The sequence below is a fragment of the Taeniopygia guttata genome, chromosome 16, assembly GCF_048771995.1.
Source record: "Taeniopygia guttata chromosome 16, bTaeGut7.mat, whole genome shotgun sequence".
Taxonomy (NCBI): Eukaryota; Metazoa; Chordata; class Aves; order Passeriformes; family Estrildidae; genus Taeniopygia; species Taeniopygia guttata.
Window position 1 is genome coordinate 4,067,339 of NC_133041.1, and position 27,662 is coordinate 4,095,000.

The 27,662-nt window shown below is 47.5% G+C and overlaps 1 protein-coding gene across 1 annotated transcript in view; it reads right to left on the reverse strand.

The window, feature by feature from the left end:
• Positions 1-9,482: 9,482 nt before the first annotated feature.
• LOC121469005 (Fc receptor-like protein 5) overlaps positions 9,483-27,662 on the reverse strand; it is a 28,879-nt gene continuing 10,699 nt past the window's right edge. The window contains exons 3-7 of the mRNA XM_072936472.1: positions 27,202-27,510; positions 19,898-20,197; positions 14,298-14,609; positions 11,231-11,332; positions 9,483-10,363 (exon numbers count right to left, since the gene is read on the reverse strand). Coding sequence (XP_072792573.1) covers positions 10,284-10,363; positions 11,231-11,332; positions 14,298-14,609; positions 19,898-20,197; positions 27,202-27,510 — 1,103 coding nt within the window. The 3' untranslated portion in view covers positions 9,483-10,283. The remainder of the gene's footprint in view (positions 10,364-11,230; positions 11,333-14,297; positions 14,610-19,897; positions 20,198-27,201; positions 27,511-27,662) is intronic.

Sequence of the window (27,662 nt, forward strand, 5' to 3'; positions counted from 1 at the left end):
AACCTGCATGATCGGCTCCGCAGGGCATGGAGGAGACGGCCTCGTCTGTCGGGGCTCGGCTGGCTGCGCTGCTGGAGCTCTGCAGAGAGCTGATCCCAGAGGCTCTGTCTGCTGGGGCCACCTGAGCCAGCTGGAATGTTTAATTTCTTCAATATTGTTCTTTCCTTTTTTTTGTTTTTCTTTAGCATATAAATATAGGATGTGTTGTAATAGACAGACTCCCAGGATCTTTCATTTGCTGCCCTGTCTCTTCAGGGCCATGGGGAAGAGGGAGAAAAGGGTTCCTGGGCTCAGCAAGCTGCCCAGGCATGCAGGGTTTTAGAGAAAATGGCCAGAAGCCCCTTGGCCTTTGGTGGTTCTGCTGAAGCCTTTGTGCTGCTGACAGAGCAGATGGGCAGGGGCTGGAGCTGTGGGGATCTCTGTGAGACCGGTGCCTGGAGATGGCCACAAGCCCTGTCCCAGGCAGGAAGCGCCATCCGTGTCCTCCTGCCCGTGTGTTGCTGGCTGGATTGCTGAGGGCTCCCAGGTGCCTCTTGATGGGGCTCCTCTGGAGCTCCTGTGGGGCTGCGGCGCTGCTGCCGGGCAGGTTGGCCGGGCTGGGGGAGACCCTGAGGGGACGGGGCCACAAAAGGATGATGGGCTGCGGAAGCCCTGACAGGACAAGGCAGTGGGAAGGCACTGGGGGGACGTGTGAGGGAGTGGGTAACGCTGGCTCAGGGAGGAAAGTGGGTTGGAGCCAAAGAGACCACTCACCCCGATGTTCGTGTGGCAAACAGAGCACGTTTATTCTCAAGCCCTTCCTTCTAAGGGCCTTTGAAAAACCCAGTCTGGATGATTTCACTGGTTTCACAGCTTCAGGGGCTGCAGTGGGAGCCCGGCTGGGCTCTGCCCTGGGGCTATCCTGCAGGGACAGCTGCAAACAGGGAGCATTCCCTGCCACAAAGAGCCAAGCCAGGGCTGCAGGGCAGCTGCTCCAGCCCTGACTGCACTGCTGAGTGCTGTGCTCTGGGGCTGGGGCTCCCCGCACAGGGGACTGCACTGCTGTGCCCGAGGAGACAGAGAAGCTGCAGCTTCAGCCTAACCGAGGTGGGTGCGTGGGCTGGGAAGAGGTGGGAGGCTCAAGGGGATTCACAGAGCTCATCCTGCTGCACGGATGAGGAAAAGGGAGTGGGAACTCAGCAGTGAGGAGAGCTGGGGCCTGGAGTGCAGCTCTGAATGACACTAAAATCCCACCGGAGCTCTGAGACATTGCTGCTCCTCAGCCAGTGACAGGATGAGTCCCTAAGCCTGGGGCTCGGCCTTCCTCATGGTGAGGGGCACCAAGGAAGGCAACAGTGTGATGGAGACTGGAATGGGCTGGGAGCTCACTGGGGGAAAATAGGGAGCAGTTGGGGAGTAATAGGCAGGTGGGGGAGAGAACTGGTTAGAGAAGGGCTGGGCTACAGCTTGAGCAAGCTGCAAAATGTCATTTGAGTTCATCCCAGATTGATTTAATTTCAGAAGTTATTGAACAAGTTTATTTTTTGGGTGGTGCCATGTTTTCCCTTGGAGGTGTACACTCTGCAGACTTGAACTGTGTTGCTGAAATGCTCAAGCAAGTCTGTGCTGCAGGGCACCCCATTTCTCCTTTTGCTGATTGCAGCCCGGTGCTGAGCTCCAGCAGAGCCCTGGCAGGGCCCAGAGCAGCCTCAGCACCCACAGAGCTTGGCTGCAAGGAGAGAAACCAGAAACCACCCGTCAGCTGAAGGCTGCTGTCCCCTTGTCCCAGCTGCCCACAGAGCCCAGGCCATGCTGGCTGTGCCCAGAGCTGTGCCCAGAGCTGCCCATCACTGCTGCCTTTGGGAGCAGAGCAGGAGGGCAGGACATTCCCAGCCTGCAGCCAGCCACGGCACATCCAGCCCTCAGCAGCTGCCCAGAGCAGGACGCTCCTGTGCTCGCTGCCATCTCCCCAAAGCTCTGACCCCACCATCCCCAGCAGACAGGACTCACCTCACACCATCCACCGCTGGGAGAAAAGCTGGTCCCAAACGATGCCCTCAGCCTTCTCCAAGGGCACGGCCCATCCACGCCGCAGCTGCTCCCAAGCACTTCCTGATCCAGACTGGACCTTACATAGAACGCTTCCTCTAGAAAAGCAAACATCGAATTACTGAAAATAGATTACAGACAAAAAGAGGAGTGAGAATAAAGGTCAAAAATCTTATCTCTGTCAGGGACTTGAGGAAGGTCCAACCCCTGCTTGCCAGGGAAAAACCCACCATGGGTGAGGGAATCCCAGGCTTTCTCCCTTCTCTCTGCACTGCCCCCATGGTGTTCCCAAAGCAAACAAGGGCAGAGGAGCAGCCCAAGCCCTTCCTTGCCTGGAAAGCAAAGCAGCCCCTGCACAGGGTCTGGAGTCCCACCTCTGCTCCCACCATGGGGGTTTGTTTGTGTCGGGCTGGCTGCCCCAGCCCCAGCCCTAGCCTCAACTCACCCGTCTGGCCAGTCCGAAAACCTAATGGGAAATGGAGACTGACAGTCGATTTTCGCAGGCTTAATGCCAACACAGATCCTCTCACAGCAGCGGTCCCAAACTTAGCAGAATTAATAACATCTATTCAAGAAAAAGCTCATCCAATTATGGCAACTATAGATGTCAAAGATATGTTCTTTATGATCCCATTACAACCAGAAGACATGGACCGTTTTGCCTTTACGTGGGAAGGACAGCAATACACTTCCACTAGACTCCCACAAGGATACAAGCATTCACCCACCTTAGCCCACCATGCCTTAGCTAAAGAACTAGAGGAGATATCCAAACCTGATGATGTAGCAGTGTATCAATACATTGATGATATTTTGGTGGGAGGGGATGAAATTGAAGCAGTAAGAGAGACTCAACAGAAAATAATCTCCCATTTAGAGAGTCTCGATTTACAGATCCCCCCAGAAAAGGTTCAAAAACCCTCTCAAGAAGTAAAGTTTCTGGGGATTTGGTGGAAAGGAGGCATGACATGTATTCCACCTGATACCTTAACTTCTTTAGATCAGATTAAAATGCCTCATTCCAGGAAAGATCTACAACAGGCTCTAGGATTATTAGTGTTTTGGAGAAAACACATTCCAGATTTCTCAATAATTGCTAGGCCCCTTTATGACTTGCTAAGGAAAGGGGTAAAATGGGATTAGACTCCTTCTCAGGAAGAAGCATTGCAATTACTGATTTTTGAAGCAACTGCTCATCAAGCACTGGGCCCTATTCATCCTACAGTCCCCTTTCAGGTAGAATGGGGATTTGCTGTCTCAGGATTGTCAGTACACATTTGGCAGCGGGGACCCGAGGGTCCAACAAGGCCTGTTGGTTTCTATTCCCATGGTTTCAGAGATGCTGAGAAAAGGTACACTACCTGGGAAAAGGGATTGTTTGTGGTCAGCCTGGCTCTCATTGAAGTGGAAAGACTTGCACTACAACTACCAATTGTATTGAGAAGCCCTTTCAATGATACTAAGACAGTCACTACTGGGACTCCCCCTCCTGACGGGGTGGCCCAGAGGGCCTCAGTAAGAAAGTGGTATGCTCAGATTGAACATTACTGTAACATCTTTACAATAACAGAAGGAACTGTGAAAAATTTGGCAATACAAGAAACTGAGAGCTTGGATAGCAGCCAGGACAAACCTGCCTCTGTACACAAAGTGGCCCCTCCTTTCTGCCCTGAACAATCAGCAAACTCCTGGTTCACTGATGCTTCTGCTAAAAGGGAAGGAAAGATATGGAAATATAGAGCAGCAGCACTCCACATCTCTTCTGGTGAGCAAATTATCACAGAGGGAGAAGGTAGCACACAGGTTGGGGAACTAACAGCCGTCTGGAGTGTTTTCCAAAGAGAAGCACAAAATTCCTCTTCATTCTACATTTACACTGACTCTTATGCTGTCTACAAAGGTTGTACTGAGTGGCTTCCTTTTTGGCAACAAAATGATTGGGAAGTGAATAGAATCCCAGTTTGGCAAAAGGAAAAATGGCAAGAAATATTAAATATTGCAAGTCAGGGGAATTTTGCAGTGGGATAGGTAGCCTCTCATCAAACAGACAGAAATCCAGCAGGAGAGTGGAATAATAAAGCTGATGAACTAGCAAGGCTTAGTCCCCTGAAAAAGGAGCAAATTACAGAGGAACGAGATCAACTGTTAGAATGGCTGCATGTCAAAAGACAGCACACAGGTGTGAAAGATTTATATCAAGAAGCTCATGCTCGAGGTTGGCCTGTTACCAGAGAAATGTGTAAAACCTGCATATCAGCTTGTGAGCAGTGTCACAGGCGACTGGAAAGACACCCTTTAGAAGATGACCCTTTGCATTCAAGGAAAGGTAAAGGTTTATGGGATGCATGGCAGATAGATTATATCAGTCCCTTCACGAAATCAGGAGGAAAACATTTTGTACTAGTAGGAGTAGAGATTGTATCTGGGTTAGTCCAAGCTGATGCTTTCAAAAGGGCTACAGGGGACAATACTGTCAAAGCTTTGCAGGGGTGGTTTGGAACTTTCCCTAAGCCCCAGGAAATACAATCTGATAATAGATCTCATTTCACTGCTAGAGTTGTACAGGACTGGGCAAAAGGTGAAGGAATTAAATGGACTTTTCACACCCCTTACTATCCCCAAGCTAACGGGATCGCAGAAAGGACTAATGGTCTTTTAAAACGACTATTGAGACCACAGGAAGGAAATTGGGATCTTCGGTTATGGAATGCTGTAAAAGGTGTAAATGACAGGTGGGGAGTAAATGGGTGTCCCAAGGTCACTGCTTTTTGTCCAACAGCTCCAAGCATCATTCCCTCACTGCAAGGACCTAATGATCCTAAAAATCCTGCACATTACCCTGGGCAACCTGTCTTGGTAGACCTCCCCACTGTAGGGCAGGTACCACTTGTGCTGAAAACCCCTCTGAACAAATATACATGGATAGCCTCTGATGCTCTAGGAAAAGAGCACCGGATAAATACACGCTGGATAATTCCATCATTCTAACCTTTTCTGCCATATAGTGGCAGGATTTTCTTGTTATGTTTGCTTTTACAGAAGAACCCCGAGGGACTTTATCATCTGAACCATGATAAAATTGATGATACTCCTCTGCATTTTACCACAAATCTACAGCCAACACCCCTCTGAGTGGTCGTGGTCGGAAGCTACCATCGAACACACTGATGTGATAGGATCATATCCTAAAGATCGCCACCCAAATCTGGCAACTGTCGTGCTACATAACTCTAAGGTATATCGTCCAAGTGAGTGGAAATGGGATCAGAAGGACTGGACCAGAACCCTAACTGGAACGATTGGTGAGACTATTGTGGTAGCATGCAGAAAGGTAGAAGGATCCTCACATGAGAAAGCTTCTTCTATCACAGTTGCTGGAAGTTTTATGGAACCAGGAGGAAAAAATAATTAAAAAATTCCTTCAGCAAAAGTGTGCCCTACAAAGAAATGGGAGTGTATCAAAACATTTCCCCTTACCCTGTGCTGCCGTCAAGAATACATTGGTAACTATACTTCAAGTCCCCAAAACAACAATGTAGTAATTACCTTAGATTGTGAATATGAACCCAATGATTGCTGGTATAGTTTTGTTTTAGCTAAAACTACTTATGTGACATGTCTTTGGCAAAATAATTTAACCAATCCGTTAGACTTACAAGGTCTGGCTTACAAATTTAAAATTGATGTTACAACTAACAATGACACAATAATTGCACCCCAATTGATAGAAAGTCCCTTTACCGAAGGGCCATGGTCACAAGCTTTTGTTTATTTCTCTGGGTACATGGGAAATGTAAAAGATTTAAATCTATTAACTCTTGTTATGCATAATAATCAAATATACACTAAGCAAGAATGGAAAGAACAAAAAACTTGGCAGCTTCAAGGGGAAATAGGGGAGAAAATTAGTATAGGATGCCGAATGATTAACAAAACTGCTTACGACAAAGCAACTTCAATTAGTGTCCTAACAGGTAAAACAAACAAGCGAGAGGAGGTTTGCACGCATCCAAACATACAAGAGTGTTGGCACAATTTTACACTAACACAAACTGCTGAAGTAGTTTGTCTTTGGGGCAAAGACACCGAAGGACTTTCTTTTAAATTCATAATAAATGTTATAACCCAAACTACTACAGTTCATACCACCACCACCACTCAAACTCAACCACCAGTTATGCTTACTCCAAAAATCTCAAAAGTTGGACCATATATTATCAGGAAAACTGGCCAACAACAAATATTGTTCAATCTGGCATGGTCTCTTAAACAAGTTAAATTGCTAATGCAAAGCAATGTCTCTGAAGTTCAGCCAGCTTGTTCACCTTTCTTGCAAACTTCTTTCCAGGGTTGGACGACCTGGTTACGACAGTGGAACCCTTCTAAAACACGAAAACCAAGAGACATAACTGGTGTCGTGGGAACAGGATTGGGAATTCTAAATAGTATTAATTCAGAAGTATTATTAAATAAATTGGCTGCTACAACCATTGCAATCATCCTTATCAGCCGTGGGAACGCATCAGTGGTTGCTAACAAACATATTACCAAATTGGGAAAAGGTAAATCTGAATGACCACGAATTGATAATTGATGCACTCAATGCTACACAAAGCAACGTTTCCTTAGCCCTTAGCTGCATCCAGGCACAATTATGGATGCAGTCAGTTGCTGCTTCACTTATAAGAGAAGGTGAAGAAGGCACGTTTCCTATGGAAATTCGGAAGATAGTTTGGGACAGTGCCACTGACTTTGAAAAGGATTTCCAATCCTGGTGGAATTTGGTGAACTTTACTTATGACCCCACTGCAAACTTAGCCACAGCTTTTGTGTTAACCATACGCAATGCCTCCGTGCATTCAATATTCCCCATTATTGCATTAGGATTGAATCATGATGGAGCCACTCTCTATCCTTCCGAGCATAGAGAATGGTCCCGACATATTGATGATAAATGGCAAAGTGTTAACTTAGAATCTTGTATTGTCCAAGAACAACAAGGGTTCATCTGTGAAGACAATGCAATTATAGCTCAGGATATTTGCCTGGACACTGAACAAAATACCTGTCACTTTGAAATCCACCCTAACGAAACTCCTAAAACATTCCTTGTATATATAGGCAATGGATGTGCATGCTTTAGAACTGCTTGTAACACAGTGTATGTAGAAGACACAGTAGTAGATACTAAAAATCATTCAAATTTTTGTGCTTGCAATTTCACTAAAATTACAGGATGTGATTTTTCTTTTGAAGCTCCAGGTACTTCATATCAACTTTTAGAATCTAATTACACGCTGATTCATAAGCTATTGCCTACCCCCATTGGAATGAATCTTACTCTGGTAAGGCAATTGTTGCTTCACCAGGACTTAATTAAAATCTTAGGAAAAATCAAGGAGAACGGACAGAAAACACTGGTAACTATTCATCATGATGTACAAGAAATACATCGGGTTATAGAAAGGGTGAAAAGTGATGCAGAACATAGGTGGTGGGATACACTTTTTGGGTGGTCACCTACTGCTACAGGTATCCTGAACAAATTGTGTCATCCCATTGTTGTTCTTTTGATTTTAGTTTTGATTGGCTTTGCTTTATCAGCAATCTTGCTTATTATGAATTGGAGAATGATAAAATGATTAACAAAATTGACAGCTATAATTAATGCACACCACTTGGCCGATGTGCTTTATACTATAGACATCCCCAGGACTATAGACACAAAGCAATTATAAGATTGGAAGATTGTTTGTTTTAGTCACTTAGAGAACCTGATTTGAATTCTTAAAGATTGTTTTATTAGTTTAAAGAATTGTTTTAATATTATTTAATCAACTCATTGTTTATTGATTAGAAAATTGTTCCAATTAAAATTGTTCCAATTAAAATTGTTCCAGTTAATATTGATTCAGTTTATACTAATTATTGTTATTGTTTTACTATTTCCCTTATTCTCTTTTCCCCTTCTTTTTCTTTTCTTTCCCTTCTCTGGGATATGCTGCCAACACTAGACAAGTCCTGAAGACTTCACAACGACACTACAGAACCCTGCTGAAGATCTCTTGAGGGCAATCGTCAGTCACGGGGTGGTGTAAGAGGCCGTCTGAAGACCCTCACTCATTTGCCTGCCGATTGCCATGAGAAGGAACTCCCTTCCCCACTGCAGTTCCGGCTTGGAGAAGGCAACAGTGCAGGTGCAGCCGCTGTACCGTTACGTTCTGTTCCCAACGAGGCCCGGCAAGAACCTGGCAAGGAGTTGGCAAGGACTTGGCGAAGACCCAGCGTGGACCCGGCACAGAGCAGCCCTCTGCAATTCCTGCTTCACTCTCCACCTTTAAGCCAAATGAACTGTTGGGGTGACTCTGGTGGTCTCTCACTGAAGACCCCTCATCTGCCTCCTTACCACCGTGACAGACGGAGATCAAGAACCCTCTCCCCAAGGACTGAGACTGAGACCCCTACCACAGAGAGTGGTGGTGGGGGGAAATGACATGACCTGTCCTTCTCCAGTAACTTCAATGGACTTATTCATCATTGTGTTTGTTCAGCCTGGATGATTTTCTGTAGATACACCTGTTCCCCCCATAGCAATTTCAATAGACTCTCATTGTTCTGCATGTTCCCCCCTTTTCCCTCTGTGGACTATAACTGGACCCCTGGGTTGGGCAGGATTTTGGAGACTCTCCCCAGTACAACAAGACGGATCCCCATGGTCCAGACCAGTGAGGACCTCGCCTGTGTTGGTAGCTATTCCCATCCCCCCTTTCTCTCTCTCTCCTTTTTATTTCTTTTCTGACCCCACTATCACATTTATTGGTTTTGGCCCTTAATAAAGGTGCATCTGTTGTGATTAAACTGATAGTTGTGATTAAACTGATAAATACCCCCCAGTACCTCCAGGACCCATCAAGTAACTGTTCTGTGCTCCTCATTAGCATCTCATTTGCATAAGGAGCCCTCACAGAGAACTCTCCCACAGACCTCATTTACATAGACACCCCCCAAATCTCCCCAGGACCCCTGCAGAGACCATCTACAGCCCCCTATTAGCATCTCATTTGCATATGAACCCATCCATTTCCTCCCAAACTTCCCTGAAGCCCCCCCAGAGACCCTGTCTGCAGCCCTAATTTGAATCTCATTTGCATAAATAACACCAAATACCTCCAGGACCTATCAAGTAACTGTCCTGTGCCCGTAATTAGCATCTCATTTGCATAATAAACCATTAATTTTCCTTAAATTTCCCCACCACCCCCCCTGGCATCCTCCATGTGCCTCTAATTTGCATCTTATTTGCATAATAAACCATTAATTTTTCCTTCATTTCCCCACCACCCCCCCCAGCATCCTCCATGTGCCTCTAATTTGCATCTCATTTGCATAAACATATACTAACAGCCCCTAAGTCCTCACAGGGCCCCTCAAGAAGCCATTCTGGGGCCCTCATCAGCATCTTATTTGCATAAGAAAAATTTAATGCACATTAAACTTCCATAACACCTCCAAGGACTCTCCCACACCCCTGATTTACATCTCATTTGCATAAGAACACTTTAATTTCCCCAAAACCACTTTCAGATATTCTCCCACACCCCTCATTACCATCTCATTTGCATAAATGCCCCCCAGCTCCAATTGACCAATCAGGACACAGCACCATCAACTCCACCAATCCTCATTGGCTGCCTTGGCCTGGCCGCGCCCACTGCCGCCATCTTGTGGGTGGGGGCCTCAGCCGCCATCTTGGGGCGTGGCTTTTATTTTGTCGGCCATTTTGGGGGCGTGGTCTGCGCGTTGTCGGCCATCTTGGGGGCGTGGTCTCAGCATCATTTGGGGGCGTGGTCCATGAGTTGTCGGCCATCTTGGGGGCGTGGTCTCAGCAACATTTGGGGGTGTGGCCTGCGAATTGTCGGCCATCTTGGGGGCGTGGTCTAAGCACCATTTGGGGGCGTGGTCTGCACGTTGTCGGCCATCTTGGGGGCGTGGCCTAAGCATCATTTGGGGGCGTGGTCTGCGAGTTGTCGGCCATCTTGGGGGCGTGGTCTAAGCACAATTTGGGGGCGTGGTCTGCGAGTTGTCGGCCATCTTGGGAGCATTATCTCAGCATAATTTGGGGGCGTGGTCTGCAAGTTGTCGGCCATCTTGGGGGCGTGGCCTGTGAGTTGTCGGCCATTTTAAAGTGGGGGTTTCGGAATAATTTGGGGGCGTGGTCCGTGAGTTGTCGGCCATCTTGGTGGGCGTGGCCCAGCTCAGGCGGCCACCTCGTAGTCCCCCATGGGGAAGGTGCTGTTTTCGTCGCCGGGGCTCAGCCCCCGCCAGCGGGAACCTCCTGGATTGGGGTGAAAATCCAACATTTTGGGCAAAAAGTTCCATTTGGGGGGAAAAAGAGCATTTTGGGAAAATAGATTAAGAGCCAATGAGGATTTTTTGGGGTAAAAAGGGAGATTTTGAAGCTAAATTGGGTTTTTTTCAGGTTTTTTTGGAGGCAAAAAGGGACAATTTTGGGGGAAAGCGGAAATTTGGAATTTGGAATAAAATTGTTGATTTGGGGGTAAATTAGATGTTTTTGCGGTTAAATGATGATTTTTGGCGGCAAAAATCACAAGTTTTGGGTTCAAAACAGAATTTGTAGTAAAAATTGGGGATTTTATGTGAAAAAAGGCAATTTTGGGCTAAAAACTGGGAGTGTGGGAGTGGGAAGGTTCAGTTTGGGAGGAAAAAGGAGAATTTGGAGGGAAAATGGGAATTTGGAGGGGAAATGTGGGGATTTGAGGGGGAAATGTGGGAATTTTGGGGTTAAAACGGGCAATTTGGGGCAAAAATGGCAAAGTTGGGCAAAAATCTGGTATTTTAATCAAAAAATGTGAATTTTGCAGCGAGTTAAGCCCAATTTTGGTGTGCAAAGAAGCATTTTAGAGCAATAGGGTTTTTGGTGATAAATTTGGCCATTTTGGGGAATTTGGGGTGCAAATTGGCAGTTCTGGCAGAGAAAAGACAAATTTGGAGTCAAAATGGGCAATCTGGGGCAAAATGGCCAATTTTTGGACCAAAGGGGAAAACTGGAGCAGAAAAATGGGTAATTTTGGAGAGAAAAATGTTAATTTTTGGACAAAAATGGGAAATTTTTGGTCAAAATGGGAAATTTGGGCGATTTAGGGACAATTTAGGGTCCAATTCCGCCCTTCCCCCCACTGACCCCTCTTCCTCCGGCACAGCCAAGCAGCCAATAGGAGCCCCAGGAGCAGCGAGGCCACGCCCACGACGCCACCGATGACCAATGGGAGGAACTCAAACTGAGCTGGGGGCGAGACCCACCCCGAAAAAAACCACTGGGTTAGCAAATATCCCAAAAACCACAAAAATCACCCCAAAACAACCCCGTGACAGTGAATACCCCAAAAACCCCAAAACCACCCCAAAAAAACCCCAGGGTCAGTGAATGCCCCAAAACCCCCAAAACCACCCCAGAAACACTCCCAGTGTCAGTGAATACCCCAAAAACCCCAAAACCACCCCCAAAAAAACCCTGGGACAGCAAATACCTCAAAACCACCCCAAAAAAAACCCGGGGTCAGCAAATGCCCCAAAAACCCCAAAACCACCCCAAAAAAAACCCCTGGGTCAGCAAATACCCCAAAAACCCCCAAAACTACCCCAGAAACACTCCCAGTGTAAGTGAATACCCCAAAAACCCCAAAACCACCCAAAAAAAACCCCTGGGTCAGCAAATATCCCAAAACCACCCAAAAAAACCCCTGGGTCAGCAAATACCCCAAAAACCCCAAAAGCATCCCAAAAACCTTCTCGGGTCAATAAATAGCCAGAAAACCCCAAAAACCACTCACAAAAACCCCTGAGTCAGCAAATACCCCAAAACCCCCAAACCTTCCCCAAAAAACCTCCAGGGTCAGAAAATACTTCAAAAAAAACCCCAAATTACCTTAAAAAAACCCCAAATTACCTCAAAAAAAACCCCAAATTACCTTAAAAAACCCAAATTACCTCAAAAAAAACCCCAAATTACCTTAAAAAAACATAAATTACCTTAAAAAACCCCAAAATGCCCCAAAAAACCAATCCCAGGGTCAGCAAATACCAAAATTAACTAACTAAATAAATAAAAACACCCCAAAATTGGTAATTTTGGGGTGTGGTCACTGGGGTGGGTGTGGCCATTTTTATGGGTGTGGCCATTTGGGACGTGGTCATTTGCATGAGTGAGGTCATAATAATGGGCGTGGCCAAGCCAAAATGGGTGTGGTCAATAGGTGGGTGAGGCCATATTAATGGGCGTGGTCATTTGGGGTGTGGCCAATGGGTGGGTGTGGCCATTTTGGGTGTGGTCAATGGGGTGGGTGTGGGCATCTTGATGGGCGTGGTCAACTGGGGTGAGGTCAATGAGTGGGCGTGGCCTTTTGGGGTGTGGTCAATGGGTGGGCGTGGCCCTTTTGGGAGATGGTGATTTGAGTGGGTGTGGCCATCCTGATGGGCGTGGTCAATAGGTGGGTGTGGTCATTTTTGGGAGATGGTGATTTGAGTGGGTGTGGCCATTTTTATGGGCGTGGCCATTTGGGACATGCTCATTTGCATGGGTGAGACCATATTAATGGGCGTGGCCAAACCAAACTGGGTGTGGTCAATAGGTGGGTGTGGCCATGTTAATGGGCGTGGTCAATCAGGGTGTGGCCAATGGGTGGATGTGGCCATTTGGGTGTGGTCATTGGGGTGGGTGTGGCCATCTTGATGGGCGTGGTCAACTGGGGTGAGGTCAATGGGTGGGTGTGGCTATTTATATGGGCGTGGTCAATAGGTGGGTGTGGTCATTTTGGAGTGTGGTTAATTGGGTGGGTGTGGCCATTTTGATGGGCGTGGTCAATAGGTGGGTGTGGTCATTTTGGGGGTGTGGTTAATTGGGTGGGCGTGGCCATTTTGATGGGCGTGGCCATTTGGGACGTGGTCATTTGCATGGGTGAGGCCATATTAATGGGCGTGGCCAAACCAAACTGGGTGTGGTCAATAGGTGGGTGTGGCCATTTGGGACGTGGTCAATGGGGTGGGTGTGGCCATCTTGATGGGCGTGGTCAACTGGGGTGAGGTCATTAGGTGGGCGTGGCCCTTTTGGGGTGTGGTCAGTGGGTGGGTGTGGCCATCTTGATGGGCGTGGTCAATATGTGGGTGTGGTCATTTTGGGATTTGGTTAATTGGGTGGGAGTGGCCATTTTTATGGGCGTGGCCATTTGGGATGTGGTCATTTGCATGGGTAAGGTCATATTAATGGGCGTGGCCAAACCAAACTGGGTGTGGTCAATTGGTGGGTGTGGCCATATTAATGGGCGTGGTCGATCAGGGTGTGGCCAATGGGTGGGCGTGGCCATTTGGGGTGTGGTCAATGGGGTGGGTGTGGCCATCTTGGTGGGCGTGGTCAACTGGGGTGTGATCAATGGGTGGGCGTGGCCATTTATATGGGCGTGGCCCTTTTGGGAGATGGTGATTTGAGTGGGTGTGGCCGTTTGGATGGGCGTGGTCAATACATGGGTGTGGTCATTTTGGGGTGTGGTTAATTGGGTGGGTGTGGCCATATTTATGGGCGTGGTCAATCAGGGTGTGGCCATTTGATGGGCGTGGTCAATCGAGGTGCGGTCAATAGGTGGGTGTGTCCATTTGTGGTGTGGTTAATTGGGTGGGTGTGGCCATTTTTATGGGCGTGGCCATTTGGGACGTGGTCATTTGCATGGGTGAGGTCATCTTAATGGGCGTGGCCAAACCAAACTGGGTGTGGTCAATAGGTGGGTGTGGCCATGTCAATGGGCGTGGTCAACCAGGGTGTGGCCAATGGGTGGGCGTGGTCAATTGGGGTGTGGCCAATGGGTGGGTGTGGCCATTTGGGGTGTGGTCAGTGGGTGGGTGCGGCCATATTGATGGGCGTGGTCAACTGGGATGAGGTCAATGGGTGGGTGTGGCCATTTATATGGGCGTGGCTCTTTTGGGAGATGGTGATTTCAGTGGGTGTGGCCATTTGATGGGCGTGGTCAATAGGTGGGTGTGGTCATGTTGGGGTGTGGCCAGTGGGTGGGCGTGGCCATCGGGCTGGGTGTGGTCATTGTCCTGACCAAGGCCAGATGAGTGGGCGTGGCCACGTTTGTGGGCGTGGCCAACAGCAGGGCCACGCCCAACGAATCCCAAGATGGCGTCTGCCTTTCCCCCCATCCCCCGACCCCCTTTACCCAAATCCGCCGTTTTTCCCCCCAAAATCCCCCACCTACCCCTGACCACCACGGCCACGCCCCGGCTGGGCGGGGCCTCCAGCCAGGCCCCGCCCACCTCCTCCTCCACCCGGCAGCTGAAATTCCCGGCCAGTTCCGGGGAAATCCGCGGGAAAAGCAGCTCCGCCCCCTCCTCGGTGACGTCACCGATGACGTCATCGGCGCCCGGCGCCACCTCGGCGCCGTCGCGGAAGAAGCGGAAGCGGCGGCGGAAGCGGCGCCGGGGCGCGGCGCAGGTCAGGCGCAGCCGGTGCCCCGCGGCCACCGCGCCCGAGGGCGGCTCCACCGAGAGCAGAGGGGCTGGACATGGACCTGGGAGAATCGGGGAGAAACGCCGGGAATCGGCGATTTTCCAACCCCGGCGCGTTGGGTGGGAAAAGGACTTTGAAATCCCCAATTTTGGATGTTCAGGAGGAGTTTTGGGGTCATGACCCGACAAACCGAACCCAACCATGACCCAACCAAACCCTTCCATGACCCAATCAAGCCAAACCCAACCTAACCAAACCAAATCAAACCCAACTACGACCCAACAAGGACCCAACCATGACCCAACCAAACCCAATTAAACTCAACCAAACCCAACTAAACTCAACCAAACCCACCCATGGCCCAACCCCACCCAACCATGACCCAACCAAACCCAAACCAACCATGACCCAACCAAACCCTTCCATGACCCAATCAAGCCAAACCCAACCTAACCAAACCAAATCAAACCCAACAATGACCCAACCATGACCCAACCATGACCCAACCAAACCCAACTAAACTCAACGAAACCCAACCTGGTCCTACCATATCCCAATCATGGCCCAACCAAACCAAACCCAACCATTACCGACCAAACCCACCTAAATCCAACCAAACCCTAACCATGACCCAACAATGACCCAACAATGACCCAACCAAACCCACCCATGGCCCAACCAAACACACCCATGGCCCAACCACACCCAACCAAACGCAACCAAACCAAACCAAATTAAACCCAACCAACCCAACCATGACCCAACCAATCCCAATCATACCCCAATCATGACCCAACCACACCCAACCAAATCCAACCATGGCCCAACCACACCCAACCAAACTCAACCAAACCAAACCAAATCAAACCCAACCAAACCCAACCATGACCCAACAATGACCTGACAATGACCCAGTCAAACCAAACCAAATCAAACCCAACCAAACCCAACCATGACCCAACCAAACCCAACCAAATTTAACCACAGCCAAACCACATCCAACCATGACCCAACCAAACCCAACCCAACCATGACCCAACCAAACCCAACCATGACCCAACCAAACCCAACCAAACTCAACCAAACCCAACCGTGGCCCAACCATATCCCAATCATGGCCCAACCAAACCAAACCAACCATTACCCGACCAAACCCACCTAAATCCAACCAAACCCCAACCATGACCCAACAATGACCCAACAATGACCCAACGATGACCCAACCAAACCCACCCATGGCCCAACCACACCCAACCAAACCCAACCAAACCAAATTAAACCCAACCAAACCCAACCAAACCCAACCATGACCTGATGATGACCCAGTCCAACCAAACCAAACCAAATCAAACCCAACCAAACCCAACGATGACCCAACCAAACCAAACCAAACCAAATCAAACCCAACCAAACCCAACCATGACCCAACCAAACCCAACCAAATTTAACCACAGCCAAACCACATCCAACCATGACCCAACCAAACCCAACCCAACCATGACCCAACCAAACCCAACCATGACCCAACCAATCCCAACCATACCCCAATCATGACCCAACCACACTCAACCAAATCCAACCACAGCCCAACCAAATCCAACCATGACCCAACCAAACCCAACCAAATCCAACCATGGCCCAACCAGATCCAACCAAACTCAACCAAACCCAACCAAACCAAACCAAACCAAACCCAACGATGACCCAACGATGACCTGACGATGACCCAGTCAAACCAAACCAAACCAAATCAAACCCAACCAAACCCAACCAAACTCAACCACAGCCAAACCAAACCCAACCATGCCCCAACCAAACCCTTCCATGACCCAGTCAAGCCAAACCAAACCTGACCAAACTAAATCAAACCCAACCACAACCCAACCATGACCCAACCAAACCCAACTAAACTCAACCAAACCCAACCGTGGCCCTCCCATATCCCAGTCATGGCCCAACCAAACCAAACCAACCATTCCCCGACCAAACCCACCTAAATCCAACCAAACCCCAACCACAACCCAACCAAACCCAACCAAACTCAACCACAGCCGAACCACATCCAACCATGCCCCAACCAAACCCTTCCATGACTCAATCAAGCCAAGCCAAACCTAACCAAACCAAATCAAACCCAACCATGACCCAACCATGACCCAACCAAACCCAACCATGACCCAACCAAACCCAACCGTGGCCCTACCATATCCCAGTCATGGCCCAACCAAACCAAACCCAACCATTATCCGACCAAACCCACCTAAATCCAACCAAACCCCAACCATGACCCAACAATGACCCAACAATGACCCAACCACAACCCAACCACAACCCAACCAAACCCACCCATGGTCCAACCACATCCAACCAAACTCAACCAAACCAAACCAAACCAAATCAAACCAAACCCAACGACGACCCAACGATGACCTGACGATGACCCAACCAAACCAAACCAAACCAAACCAAATCAAACCCGACCAAACCCAACCATGACCCAACCAAACCCAACCCAACCATGACCCAATCAAGCCAAACCAAACCCAACCATGACCCAACCAAATCCAACCACAGCCCAGCCACATTCAACCAAACTCAACCAAACCAAACCAAATTAAACCCAACCAAACCCAACCATGACCCAACCAATCCCAACCATACCCCAATCATGACCCAACCACACCCAACCAAATCCAACCATGGCCCAGCCACATCCAACCAAACTCAACCAAACCAAACCAAACCAAATCAAACCCAACCAAACCCAACCATGACCCAACCATGACCCAACCATGACCCAACCACACCCAACCAAACCAAACCAAACCAAACCAAACCCAACCAAATTCAACCACAGCCGAACCACATCCAACCATGACCCAACCAAACCCAACCGTGGCCCTACCATATCCCAGTCATGGCCCAACCAAACCAAACCAACCATTACCCGACCAAACCCACCTAAATCCAACCAAACCCCAACCACAACCCAACCATGACCCAACCAAACCCACCCATGACCCAACCACATCCAACCAAACGAAACCAAACCAAACCAAATTAAACCCAACCACAACCCAACCATGACCCAACCAAACCCACCCATGGCCCAACCACACCCAACCAAACTCAACCAAACCAAACCAAATCAAACCCAACCAAACCCTTCCATGACCCAATCAAGCCAAACCAAACCCAACCAAACCAACTCAAACCCAACAACGACCCAACAACGACCCAACCATGACCCAACCAAACCCAACCAAACCCAACCAAAGTCAACCACAGCCGAACCACATCCAACCATGACCCAACCAAACCCAACCCAACCATGACACAACCAAACCCAACTAAACTCAACCAAACCCAACCATGGCCCAACCAAACCAAACCAACCATTACCCGACCAAACCCACCTAAATCCAACCAAACCCCAACCATGACCCAACAATGACCCAACAATGACCCAACCAAACCCACCCATGGCCCAACCACACCCAACCAAACTCCACCAAACCAAACCAAAATAAACCCAACCAAACCCAACCATGACCCAACCAAACCCAACCAAATTCAGCCACAGCCAAACCACATCCAACCATGACCCAACCAAACCCAACCAAACCCAACCAAACCAAACCCAACCAAACCCAACCATGACCCAACCAAACCCAACCATGACCCAACCAAACCCAACCAAACTCAACCACAGCCAAACCACATCCATGACCCAACCAAACCCAACCAAACCAAACCATGACCCAACCATGACCCAACCAAACTCAACCAAACCAAACCACATCCAACCATGACCCAAACAAACCCAACCAAATCCAACCACATCCAACCAAACCCAACCAAACCCAACGATGACCCAACGATGACCTGATGATGACCCAGTCAAACCAAACCAAACCCAACCAAACTCAACCAAACTCAACCACAGCCAAACCACATCCAACCATGACCCAACCAAACCCACCCATGGCCCAACCACATCCAACCAAACTCAACCAAACCAAACCAAATTAAACCCAACCAAACCCACCCATGGCCGAACCAATCCCAACCATACCCCAATCATGACCCAACCATACCCAACCAAATCCAACCACACCCAACCACACCCAACCAAACCCAACCATGACCCAACCAAACCCAACTAAACTCAACCAAACCTAACCAAACCAAATCAAACCCAACTACAACCCAACCAAACCCAACCGTGGCCCTCCCATATCCCAGTCATGGCCCAACCAAACCAAACCAACCATTACCCGACCAAACCCACCTAAATCCAACCAAACCCCAACCACAACCCAACCATGGCCCAACCAAACCCACCCATGGCCCAACCACACCCAACCAAACTCAACCAAACCAAACCAAATCAAACCCAACCAAACCCAACCATGACCCGACCAAACCCAACCAAATTCAACCACAGCTGAACCCCACCCAACCATGACCCAACCAAACCCAACCCAACCATGACCCAACCCAACCCACCCATGACCCAACCACATCCAACCAAACCCAACCAAATTCAACCAAACCCAACCGTGGCCCTACCATATCCCAGTCATGGCCCAACCAAACCAAACCAACCGTTACCTGACCAAACCCACCTAAATCCAACCAAACCCAACCATGACCCAACCAAACCCACCCATGGCCCAACCACACCCAACCAAACTCAACCAAACCAAACCAAATCAAACCCAACCAAACCCAACCATGACCCAACCATGACCCAACCACACCCAACCAAATCCAACCACGGCCCAACCACATCCAACCAAACTCAACCAAACCAAACCAAACCAAATGAAACCCAACGATGACCCAACGATGACCCAATGATGACCTGACGATGACCCAGTCAAACCAAACCAAACCAAATCAAACCCAACCAAACCCAACCATGACCCAACCAAACCCAATCCAACCATGACCCAACCAAACCCAAATCAAACCCAACCAAACCTACCAATGGCCCAACCACACCCAACCAAACTCAACCAAACCAAACCAAACCCAACCAAACCCAACGATGACCCAACGATGACCTGATGATGACCCAGTCCAACCAAACCAAACCAAATCAAACCCAACCCAACCCAACCATGACCCAACCAAACCCACCCATGGCCCAACCAAACCCAACCATGACCCAACCACACCCAACCAAATCCAACCAAACCCAACCATGCCCCAACCCAACCCAACCCAACCATGACCCAACCCAACCAACCCTGTCACTCCCCATTTGCCATCTCCTCAACCTTCCCCAAACCCACCCCTGAGGTGGCTCCATGCCCAAAAACCACAGATTTGCCCCAAAATCACCTTTGACGATGACCTGGACGGCGTCGCTGGCGTAGGAGGCGATCCAGCGCCCCTCGGTCATCTCCTCGTAGCGGCAGCTGAAGTTCCCGGTCCGGTTCCGGTCGCTCTTCTCCACCCTCAGCTGGGCGTGGTCACTTCCAGAACCTTCCCAGATCCCGTCCGTGACCTCCAGCTCCTCCTGGAAGAACCCAAATCTGCGCTCGGCGGCGCCGGGTGGGGCCGCGCAGGAGAAGACGAGGGGCTGCCCTTCCACGGTGACGCTGGAGGGCTCCACGGTCAGGTTGGGTTGGGATGGACGATCTGGTGGGAGGAGAAGACCTAAAGTCAAAGCCGGACCTCGGTGGAGATGGGTTTTGGATAAAAACGGCCCCGTTGGGACAAAAAAACCAACATTTTGCTCAAATTTTGGGATAAAAACTGTCCCTGTTACACCAAAACCTTAAATTTTTGTCAATGGGGATGAATTTTGGGGTAAAAATCCCAAATCGGGTGGAAAAGTCAAGGTTGGACCTCAATGGGGACAAATTTTGGGACAAAAGCACCAAATTGGGTGGAAAAGTCAAGGTTGGACCAAAATGGGGACAAATTTTGGGATAAAAACACTCAGTTGGGTGGAAAAGTCAAGGTTGGACCTCAAGGGTGACGAATTTTGGGATAAAAATGGCAAATTGGGTGGAAAAGTCAAGTTTGGACCAAAATAGGGATGAATTTTGGGATAAAAATTCCAAGTTTGGTGGAAAAGTCAAGGTTGGACCAAAATTGGGACGAATTTTGGGGTAAAAACACCCAATTGGGTGGAAAAGTCAAGGTTGGACCTCAAGGGTGACAAATTTTGGGGTAAAAATGGCAAATTGGGTGGAAAAGTCAAGGTTGGACCTCAAGGGTGACGAATTTTGGGGGTAAAAATCCCAAATTGGGTGGAAAAGTCAAGGTTGGACTGAAATGGGGACGAATTTTGGGGTAAAAATCCCAAATTGGGTGGAAAAGTCAAGGTTGGACCTCAAAGGTGACGAATTTTGGGGTAAAAACACCGAATTTGGTGGAAAAGTCAAGGTTGGGAAAAAATGGGAACGAATTTTGGGGTAAAAGCACCAAATTGGTTGAAAAAGTCAAGGTTGGACCAAGATGGGGATGAATTTTGGGTTAGAATCCGCCAATTTGGTGGAAAAGTCAAGGTTGGACTTCAATGGGGATGAATTTTGGGATAAAAATCCCAAATTGGGTGGAAAAGTCAAGGTTGGACCAAATTTGGGATGAATTTTGGAGAAAAATTCCCAATTGGGTGGAAAAGTCAACGTCGGACCTGAGAGGGAACAAATTTTGGGATAAAAACTGTCCCTGTTACACCAAAACCTTAAATTTTTGTCAATGGGGATGAATTTTGGGGTAAAAATCCAAAATTGGGTGGAAAAGTCAAGGTTGGACCTCAAGGGTGACGAATTTTGGGGTAAAAATCCCAAGTTGGGTGGAAAAGTCAAGGTTGGACCTCAAGGGTGACGAATTTTGGGGTAAAAATCCCAAATTGGTGGAAAAGTCAAGGTTGGACCTCAAGGGTGACGAATTTTGGGATAAAAATTCCCAATTGGGTGGAAAAGTCAACATTGGATGGAAAAGTCAACGTCGGACCTGAGAGGGAACAAATTTTGGGATAAAAAATGTCCCTGTTACACCAAAACCCCAAATTTTTGTCAATGGGGATGAATTTTGGGGTAAAAATCCCAAATTGGGTGGAAGAGTCAAGGTTGGACTAAAATAGGGACGAATTTTGGGACAAAAGCACCAAATTGGTTGGAAAAGTCAAAGTTGGGTGGAAGAGTCGAGGTTGGGTTGAAAAGTCAAGGTTGGATCTCAAGGGTGACGAATTTTGGGATAAAAATGGCAAATTGGGTGGAAAAGTCAATGTCGGACCTGAGAGGGAACAAATTTTGGGATAAAAAATGTCCCTGTTACACCAAAACCCCAAATTTTTGTGAATGGGGATGAATTTTGGGGTAAAAATCCTAAATTGGGTGGAAAAGTCAAGGTTGGACCTCAAGGGTGACGAATTTTGGGGTAAAAATGGCAAATTGGGTGGAAAAGTCAAGGTCGGACCAAAATGGGGACGAATTTTGGGGTAAAAATCCCAAATTGGGTGGAAAAGTCAAGGTTGGACCTCAGTGGGGACAAATTTTGGGACAAAAGCACCAAATTGGGTGGAAAAGTCAAGGTTGGGTGGAAGAGTCAACGTTGGGGCTCCAGAGGAACAAATTTTGGGGTAAAAACACCAAATTGGGTGGAAAAGTCAAGGTTGGACCTCAGTGGGGACGAATTTTGGGGTAAAAATGGCAAATTGGTGGAAAAGTCAACATTGGGTGGAAAAGTCAAGGTCGGACCTGAGAGGGAACAAATTTTGGGATAAAAACTGTCCCTGTTACACCAAAACCCCAAATTTTTGTCAATGGGGATGAATTTTGGGGTAAAAATCCCAAATTGGGTGGAAAAGTCAAGGTTGGACCTCAAGGGTGACGAATTTTGGGGTAAAAATTCCAAGTTTGGTGGGAGAGTCAAGGTTGGACCTCAAGGGCGACGAATTTTGGGGTAAAAATGGCAAATTGGGTAGAAAAGTCAACATTGGGTGGAAAAGTCAACGTCGGACCTGAGAGGGAACAAATTTTGGGATAAAAACTGTCCCTGTTACACCAAAACCTTAAATTTTTGTCAATGGGGATGAATTTTGGGGTAAAAATCCCAAATTGGGTGGAAGAGTCAAGGTTGGACCAAAATGGGGACGAATTTTGGGGTAAAAATTCCCAATTGGGTGGAAAAGTCAAGGTTGGACCTCAAGGGTGATGAATTTTGGGGTAAAAATGACAAATTGGGTGGAAGAGTCAAGGTTGGACCTCAATGGGGACGAATTTTGGGGTAAAAACACCGAATTCGGTGGAAAAGCCAAGGTTGGGAAAAAATGGGATCAAATTTTGGGGTAAAAGCATCAAATTGGGTGGAAAAGTCAAGGTTTGGCTGAAATGGGGACGAATTTTGGGGTAAAAACACCGAATTCGGGGGAAAAGCCAAGGTTGGGAAAAAATGGGGACGAATTTTGGGATAAAAATTCCAAATTGGGTGGAAAAGTCAACGTCGGACCTGAGAAAGGACAAATTCTGGGATAAAAACTGTCCCTGTTACACCAAAACCTTAAATTTTTGTCAATGGGGACGAATTTTGGGGTAAAAATCCCAAATTGGGTGGAAAAGTCAAGGTTGGACCAAAATAGGGATGAATTTTGGGGTAAAAACACCAAATTGGGTGGAAAAGTCAAGGTTGGACCTCAAGGGTGACGAATTTTGGGACAAAAGCACCAAATTGGGTGGAAAAGTCAAGGTTGGACCTCAAGTGTGACGAATTTTGGGGTAAAAATCCAAAATTGGGTGGAAAAGTCAACATTGGGTGGAAAAGTCAACGTCGGACCTGAGAGGGAACAAATTTTGGGATAAAAACTGTCCCTGTTACACCAAAACCTTAAATTTTTGTCAATGGGGATGAATTTTGGGGTAAAAAACCCAAATTGGGTGGAAAAGTCAAGGTTGGACCTCAATGGGGATGAATTTTGGGATAAAAATGGCAAATTGGTTGGAAAAGTCAAGGTTGGACCAAAATGGGGATGAATTTTGGGATAAAAATTCCAAGTTTGGTGGGAGAGTCAAGGTTGGACCTCAAGGGTGACGAATTTTGGGGTAAAAATTCCCAATTGGGTGGAAAAGTCAAGGTTGGACCTGAGAGGGAACAAATTTTGGGATAAAAAATGTCCCTGTTACACCAAAACCTTAAATTTTTGTCAATGGGGATGAATTTTGGGGTAAAAATCCCAAATTGGGTGGAAAAGTCAAGGTTGGACCTCAATGGGGACGAATTTTGGGGTAAAAATCCCAAATTGGGTGGAAAAGTCAACATTGGGTGGAAAAGTCAAGGTGGGACCTGAGAGGGAACAAATTTTGGGATAAAAACTGTCCCTGTTACACCAAAACCTTAAATTTTTGTCAATGGGGATGAATTTCGGGGTAAAAATCTCAAATTGGGTGGAAAAGTCAAGGTTGGACCTCAAGGGTGACGAATTTTGGGATAAAAATGGCAAATTTGGTGGAAAAGTCAAGGTTGGACCTCAAGGGTGACGAATTTTGGGATAAAAATTCCCAATTGGGTGGAAAAGTCAACATTGGGTGGAAAAGTCAACGTCGGACCTGAGAGGGAACAAATTTTGGGATAAAAACTGTCCCTGTTACACCAAAACCCCAAATTTTTGTCAATGGGGATGAATTTTGGGGTAAAAATCCCAAATTGGGTGGAAAAGTCAAGGTTGGACCTCAAGGGTGACGAATTTTGGAATAAAAATGGCAAATTGGGTGGAAAAGCCAAGGTTGGACCAAAATAGGGATGAATTTTGGGGTAAAAACACCGAATTCAGTGGAAAAGCCAAGGTTGGGAAAAAATGGGAACGAATTTTGGGGTAAAAGCACCAAATTGGGTGGAAAAGTCAAGGTTGGACCAAAATGGGGACGAATTTTGGGGTAGAAATCTCAAATTGGGTGGAAAAGTCAAGGTTGGACCTCAAGGGTGACGAATTTTGGGATAAAAATTCCCAATTGGGTGGAAAAGTCAACATTGGGTGGAAAAGTCAACGTCGGACCTGAGTGGGAACAAATTTTGGGATAAAAAATGTCCCTGTTACACCAAAACCCCAAATTTTTGTCAATGGGGATGAATTTTGGGGTAAAAATCCCAAATTGGGTGGAAAAGTCAAGGTTGGACCTCAAGGGTGACGAATTTTGGGGTAAAAATCCCAAATTGGGTGGAAGAGTCAAGGTTGGACCAAAATGGGGACGAATTTTGGGGTAAAAACACCGAATTCGGTGGAAAAGCCAAAGTTGGGAAAAAATGGGATCGAATTTTGGGGTAAAAGCACCAAATTGGGTGGAAAAATCAAAGTTGGACCAAAATGGGGATGAATTTTGGGATAAAAATACCAAGTTGGGTGGAAAAGTCAAGGTTGGACCTCAAGGGTGACGAATTTTGGGATAAAAGCACCAAATTGGGTGGAAAAGTCAAGGTTGGACCTGAGAGGGGACAAATTTTGGGATAAAAACTGTCCCTGTTACACCAAAACCCCAAATTTTTGTCAATGGGGATGAATTTTGGGGTAAAAATCCCAAATTAGGTGGAAAAGTCAAGGTTGGACCTCAAGGGTGACCAATTTTGGGGTAAAAATCCCAAACTGGGTGGAAGAGTCAAGGTTGGACCAAAATGGGGACAAATTTTGGGGTAAAAGCACCAAATTTGGTGGAAAAGCCAAGGTTGGGAAAAAATGGGATCAAATTTTGGGGTAAAAAATGTCCCTGTTACACCAAAACCCCAAATTTTTGTCAATGGCGATGAATTTTGGGGTAAAAATCCCAAATTGGGTGGAAGAGTCAAGGTTGGACCTCAAGGGTGACGAATTTAGGGACAAAAGCACCAAATTGGTTGAAAAAGTCAAGGTTGGACTTCAAGGGTGATGAATTTTGGGGTAAAAACACCAAGTTGGGTGGAAAAGTCAACCTTGGACCTCAAGGGTGACGAATTTTGGGGTAAAAATTCCAAATTGGGTGGAAAAGTCAACATTGGGTGGAAAAGTCAAGGTTGGACCTCAATGGGGACAAATTTTGGGGTAAAAATCCCAAATTGGGTGGAAAAGTCAAGGTTGGACCTCAATGGGGATGAATTTTGGGGTAAAAACGGCAAATTGGGTGGAAAAGTCAACATTGGGTGGAAAAGTCAACGTCGGACCTGAGAGGGAACAAATTTTGGGATAAAAACTGTCCCTGTTACACCAAAACCTTAAATTTTTGTCAATGGGGATGAATTTTTTGGTAAAAATCCCAAATTGGGTGGAAAAGTCAAGGTTGGACCAAAATGGGGACGAATTTTGGGATAAAAATTTCAAGTTGGGTGGAAAAGTGAAGGTTGGACCTTAAGGGTGACAAATTTTGGGATAAAAATTCCCAATTGGGTGGAAAAGTCAACATTGGGTGGAAAAGTCAACGTCGGATCTGAGAGGGAACAAATTTTGGGATAAAAAATGTCCCTGTTACACCAAAACCTTAAATTTTTGTCAATGGGGATGAATTTTGGGGTAAAAATCCCAAATTGGGTGGAAAAGTCAAGGTTGGACCAAAATGGGGACGAATTTTGGGACAAAAGCACCAAATTGGTTGGAAAAGTCAAAGTTGGACCTCAAGGGTGACGAATTTTGGGGGTAAAAATGGCAAATTGGGTGGAAAAGTCAAGGTTGGACCAAAATGGGGACGAATTTTGGGGTAAAAACACCAAATTGGGTGGAAAAGTCAAGGTTGGACCTCAAGGGTGACGAATTTTGGGGTAAAAATGGCAAATTGGGTGGAAAAGTCAACGTTGGACCTGAGAGGGAACAAATTTTGGGATAAAAACTGTCCCTGTTACACCAAAACCCCAAATTTTTGTCAATGGGGATGAATTTTGGGGTAAAAATCCCAAATTGGGTGGAAAAGTCAAGGCTGGACCTCAATGGGGACGAATTTTGGGGTAAAAGCATCGAATTCAGTGGAAAAGTCAAGGTTGGGAAAAAATGGGGACAAATTTTGGGGTAAAAACACCCAATTGGTTGGAAAAGTCAAGGTTGGACCTCAATGGGGACAAATTTTGGGATAAAAATCCCAAATTGGGTGGAAAAGTCAACATTGGGTGGAAAAGTCAAGGTCGGACCTGAGAGGGAACAAATTTTGGGATAAAAACTGTCCCTGTTACACCAAAACCCCAAATTTTTGTCAATGGGGAAGAATTTTGGGGTAAAAATTCCAAATTGGGTGGAAAAGTCAAAGTTGGACCAAAATGGGGACTAATTTTGGGTTAGAACCCACCAATTTGGTGGAAAAGTCAAGGTTGGACCTCAAGGGTGACGAATTTTGGGGGTAAAAATCCCAAATTGGGTGGAAAAGTCAAAGTTGGACCTCAACGGGGACGAATTTTGGGATAAAAATGGCAAATTGGGTGGAAAAGTCAAGGTTGGACCTCAATGGGGACGAATTTTGGGGTAAAAACACCGAATTCGGTGGAAAAGCCAAGGTTGGACCAAAATGGGGATGAATTTTGGGATAAAAACCGCCAATTTGGTGGAAAAGTCAAGGTTGGACCTCAAGGGTGACGAATTTTGGGGTGAAACCACCCAATTGGGTGGAAATTCAAGGTTGGACCTCAAGGGTGACGAATTTTGGGGTGAAACCACCCAAACCCCACCCAGGAGCCACCAGCCGGACCTCGGACGTCGATGAGCACGGCCCGGCTGGTCAAGGAGCGGAGATGTCCACCACCGCGCCGCAGGACCGTGTAGGAGCAGGCGTGGAAGCCACCATCGCGTGGACCGGTGACCGTGAAGGTGTGGACGAAGCGGTTCCTGGAGGTGAGGACATCGGTGACCCAGCCGGACGTGCCGGTGAAGCGGAAGCCCTGGAGGCGGTCGGGGCGCGGCGGCGGCGGCGCCGAGCAGGAGATGGACACGGCGTCGCCAATGAGGAACTGAGACTTGGGTGGTGTCACCGAGATGTTGGGGGCGGGGAGAAGGAGGTCTGGGGAGGGAAAAGGGGAAAATGAGCCAAAATTCCACGTTTTGGAGAAGGTGGAGAAGATGGAGAAGGTGGAGATGGAGAAGATGGAGAAGGTGGAGAAGATGGAGAAGGTGGAGAAGATGGAGAAGATGGAGAAGGTGGAGAAGATAAAG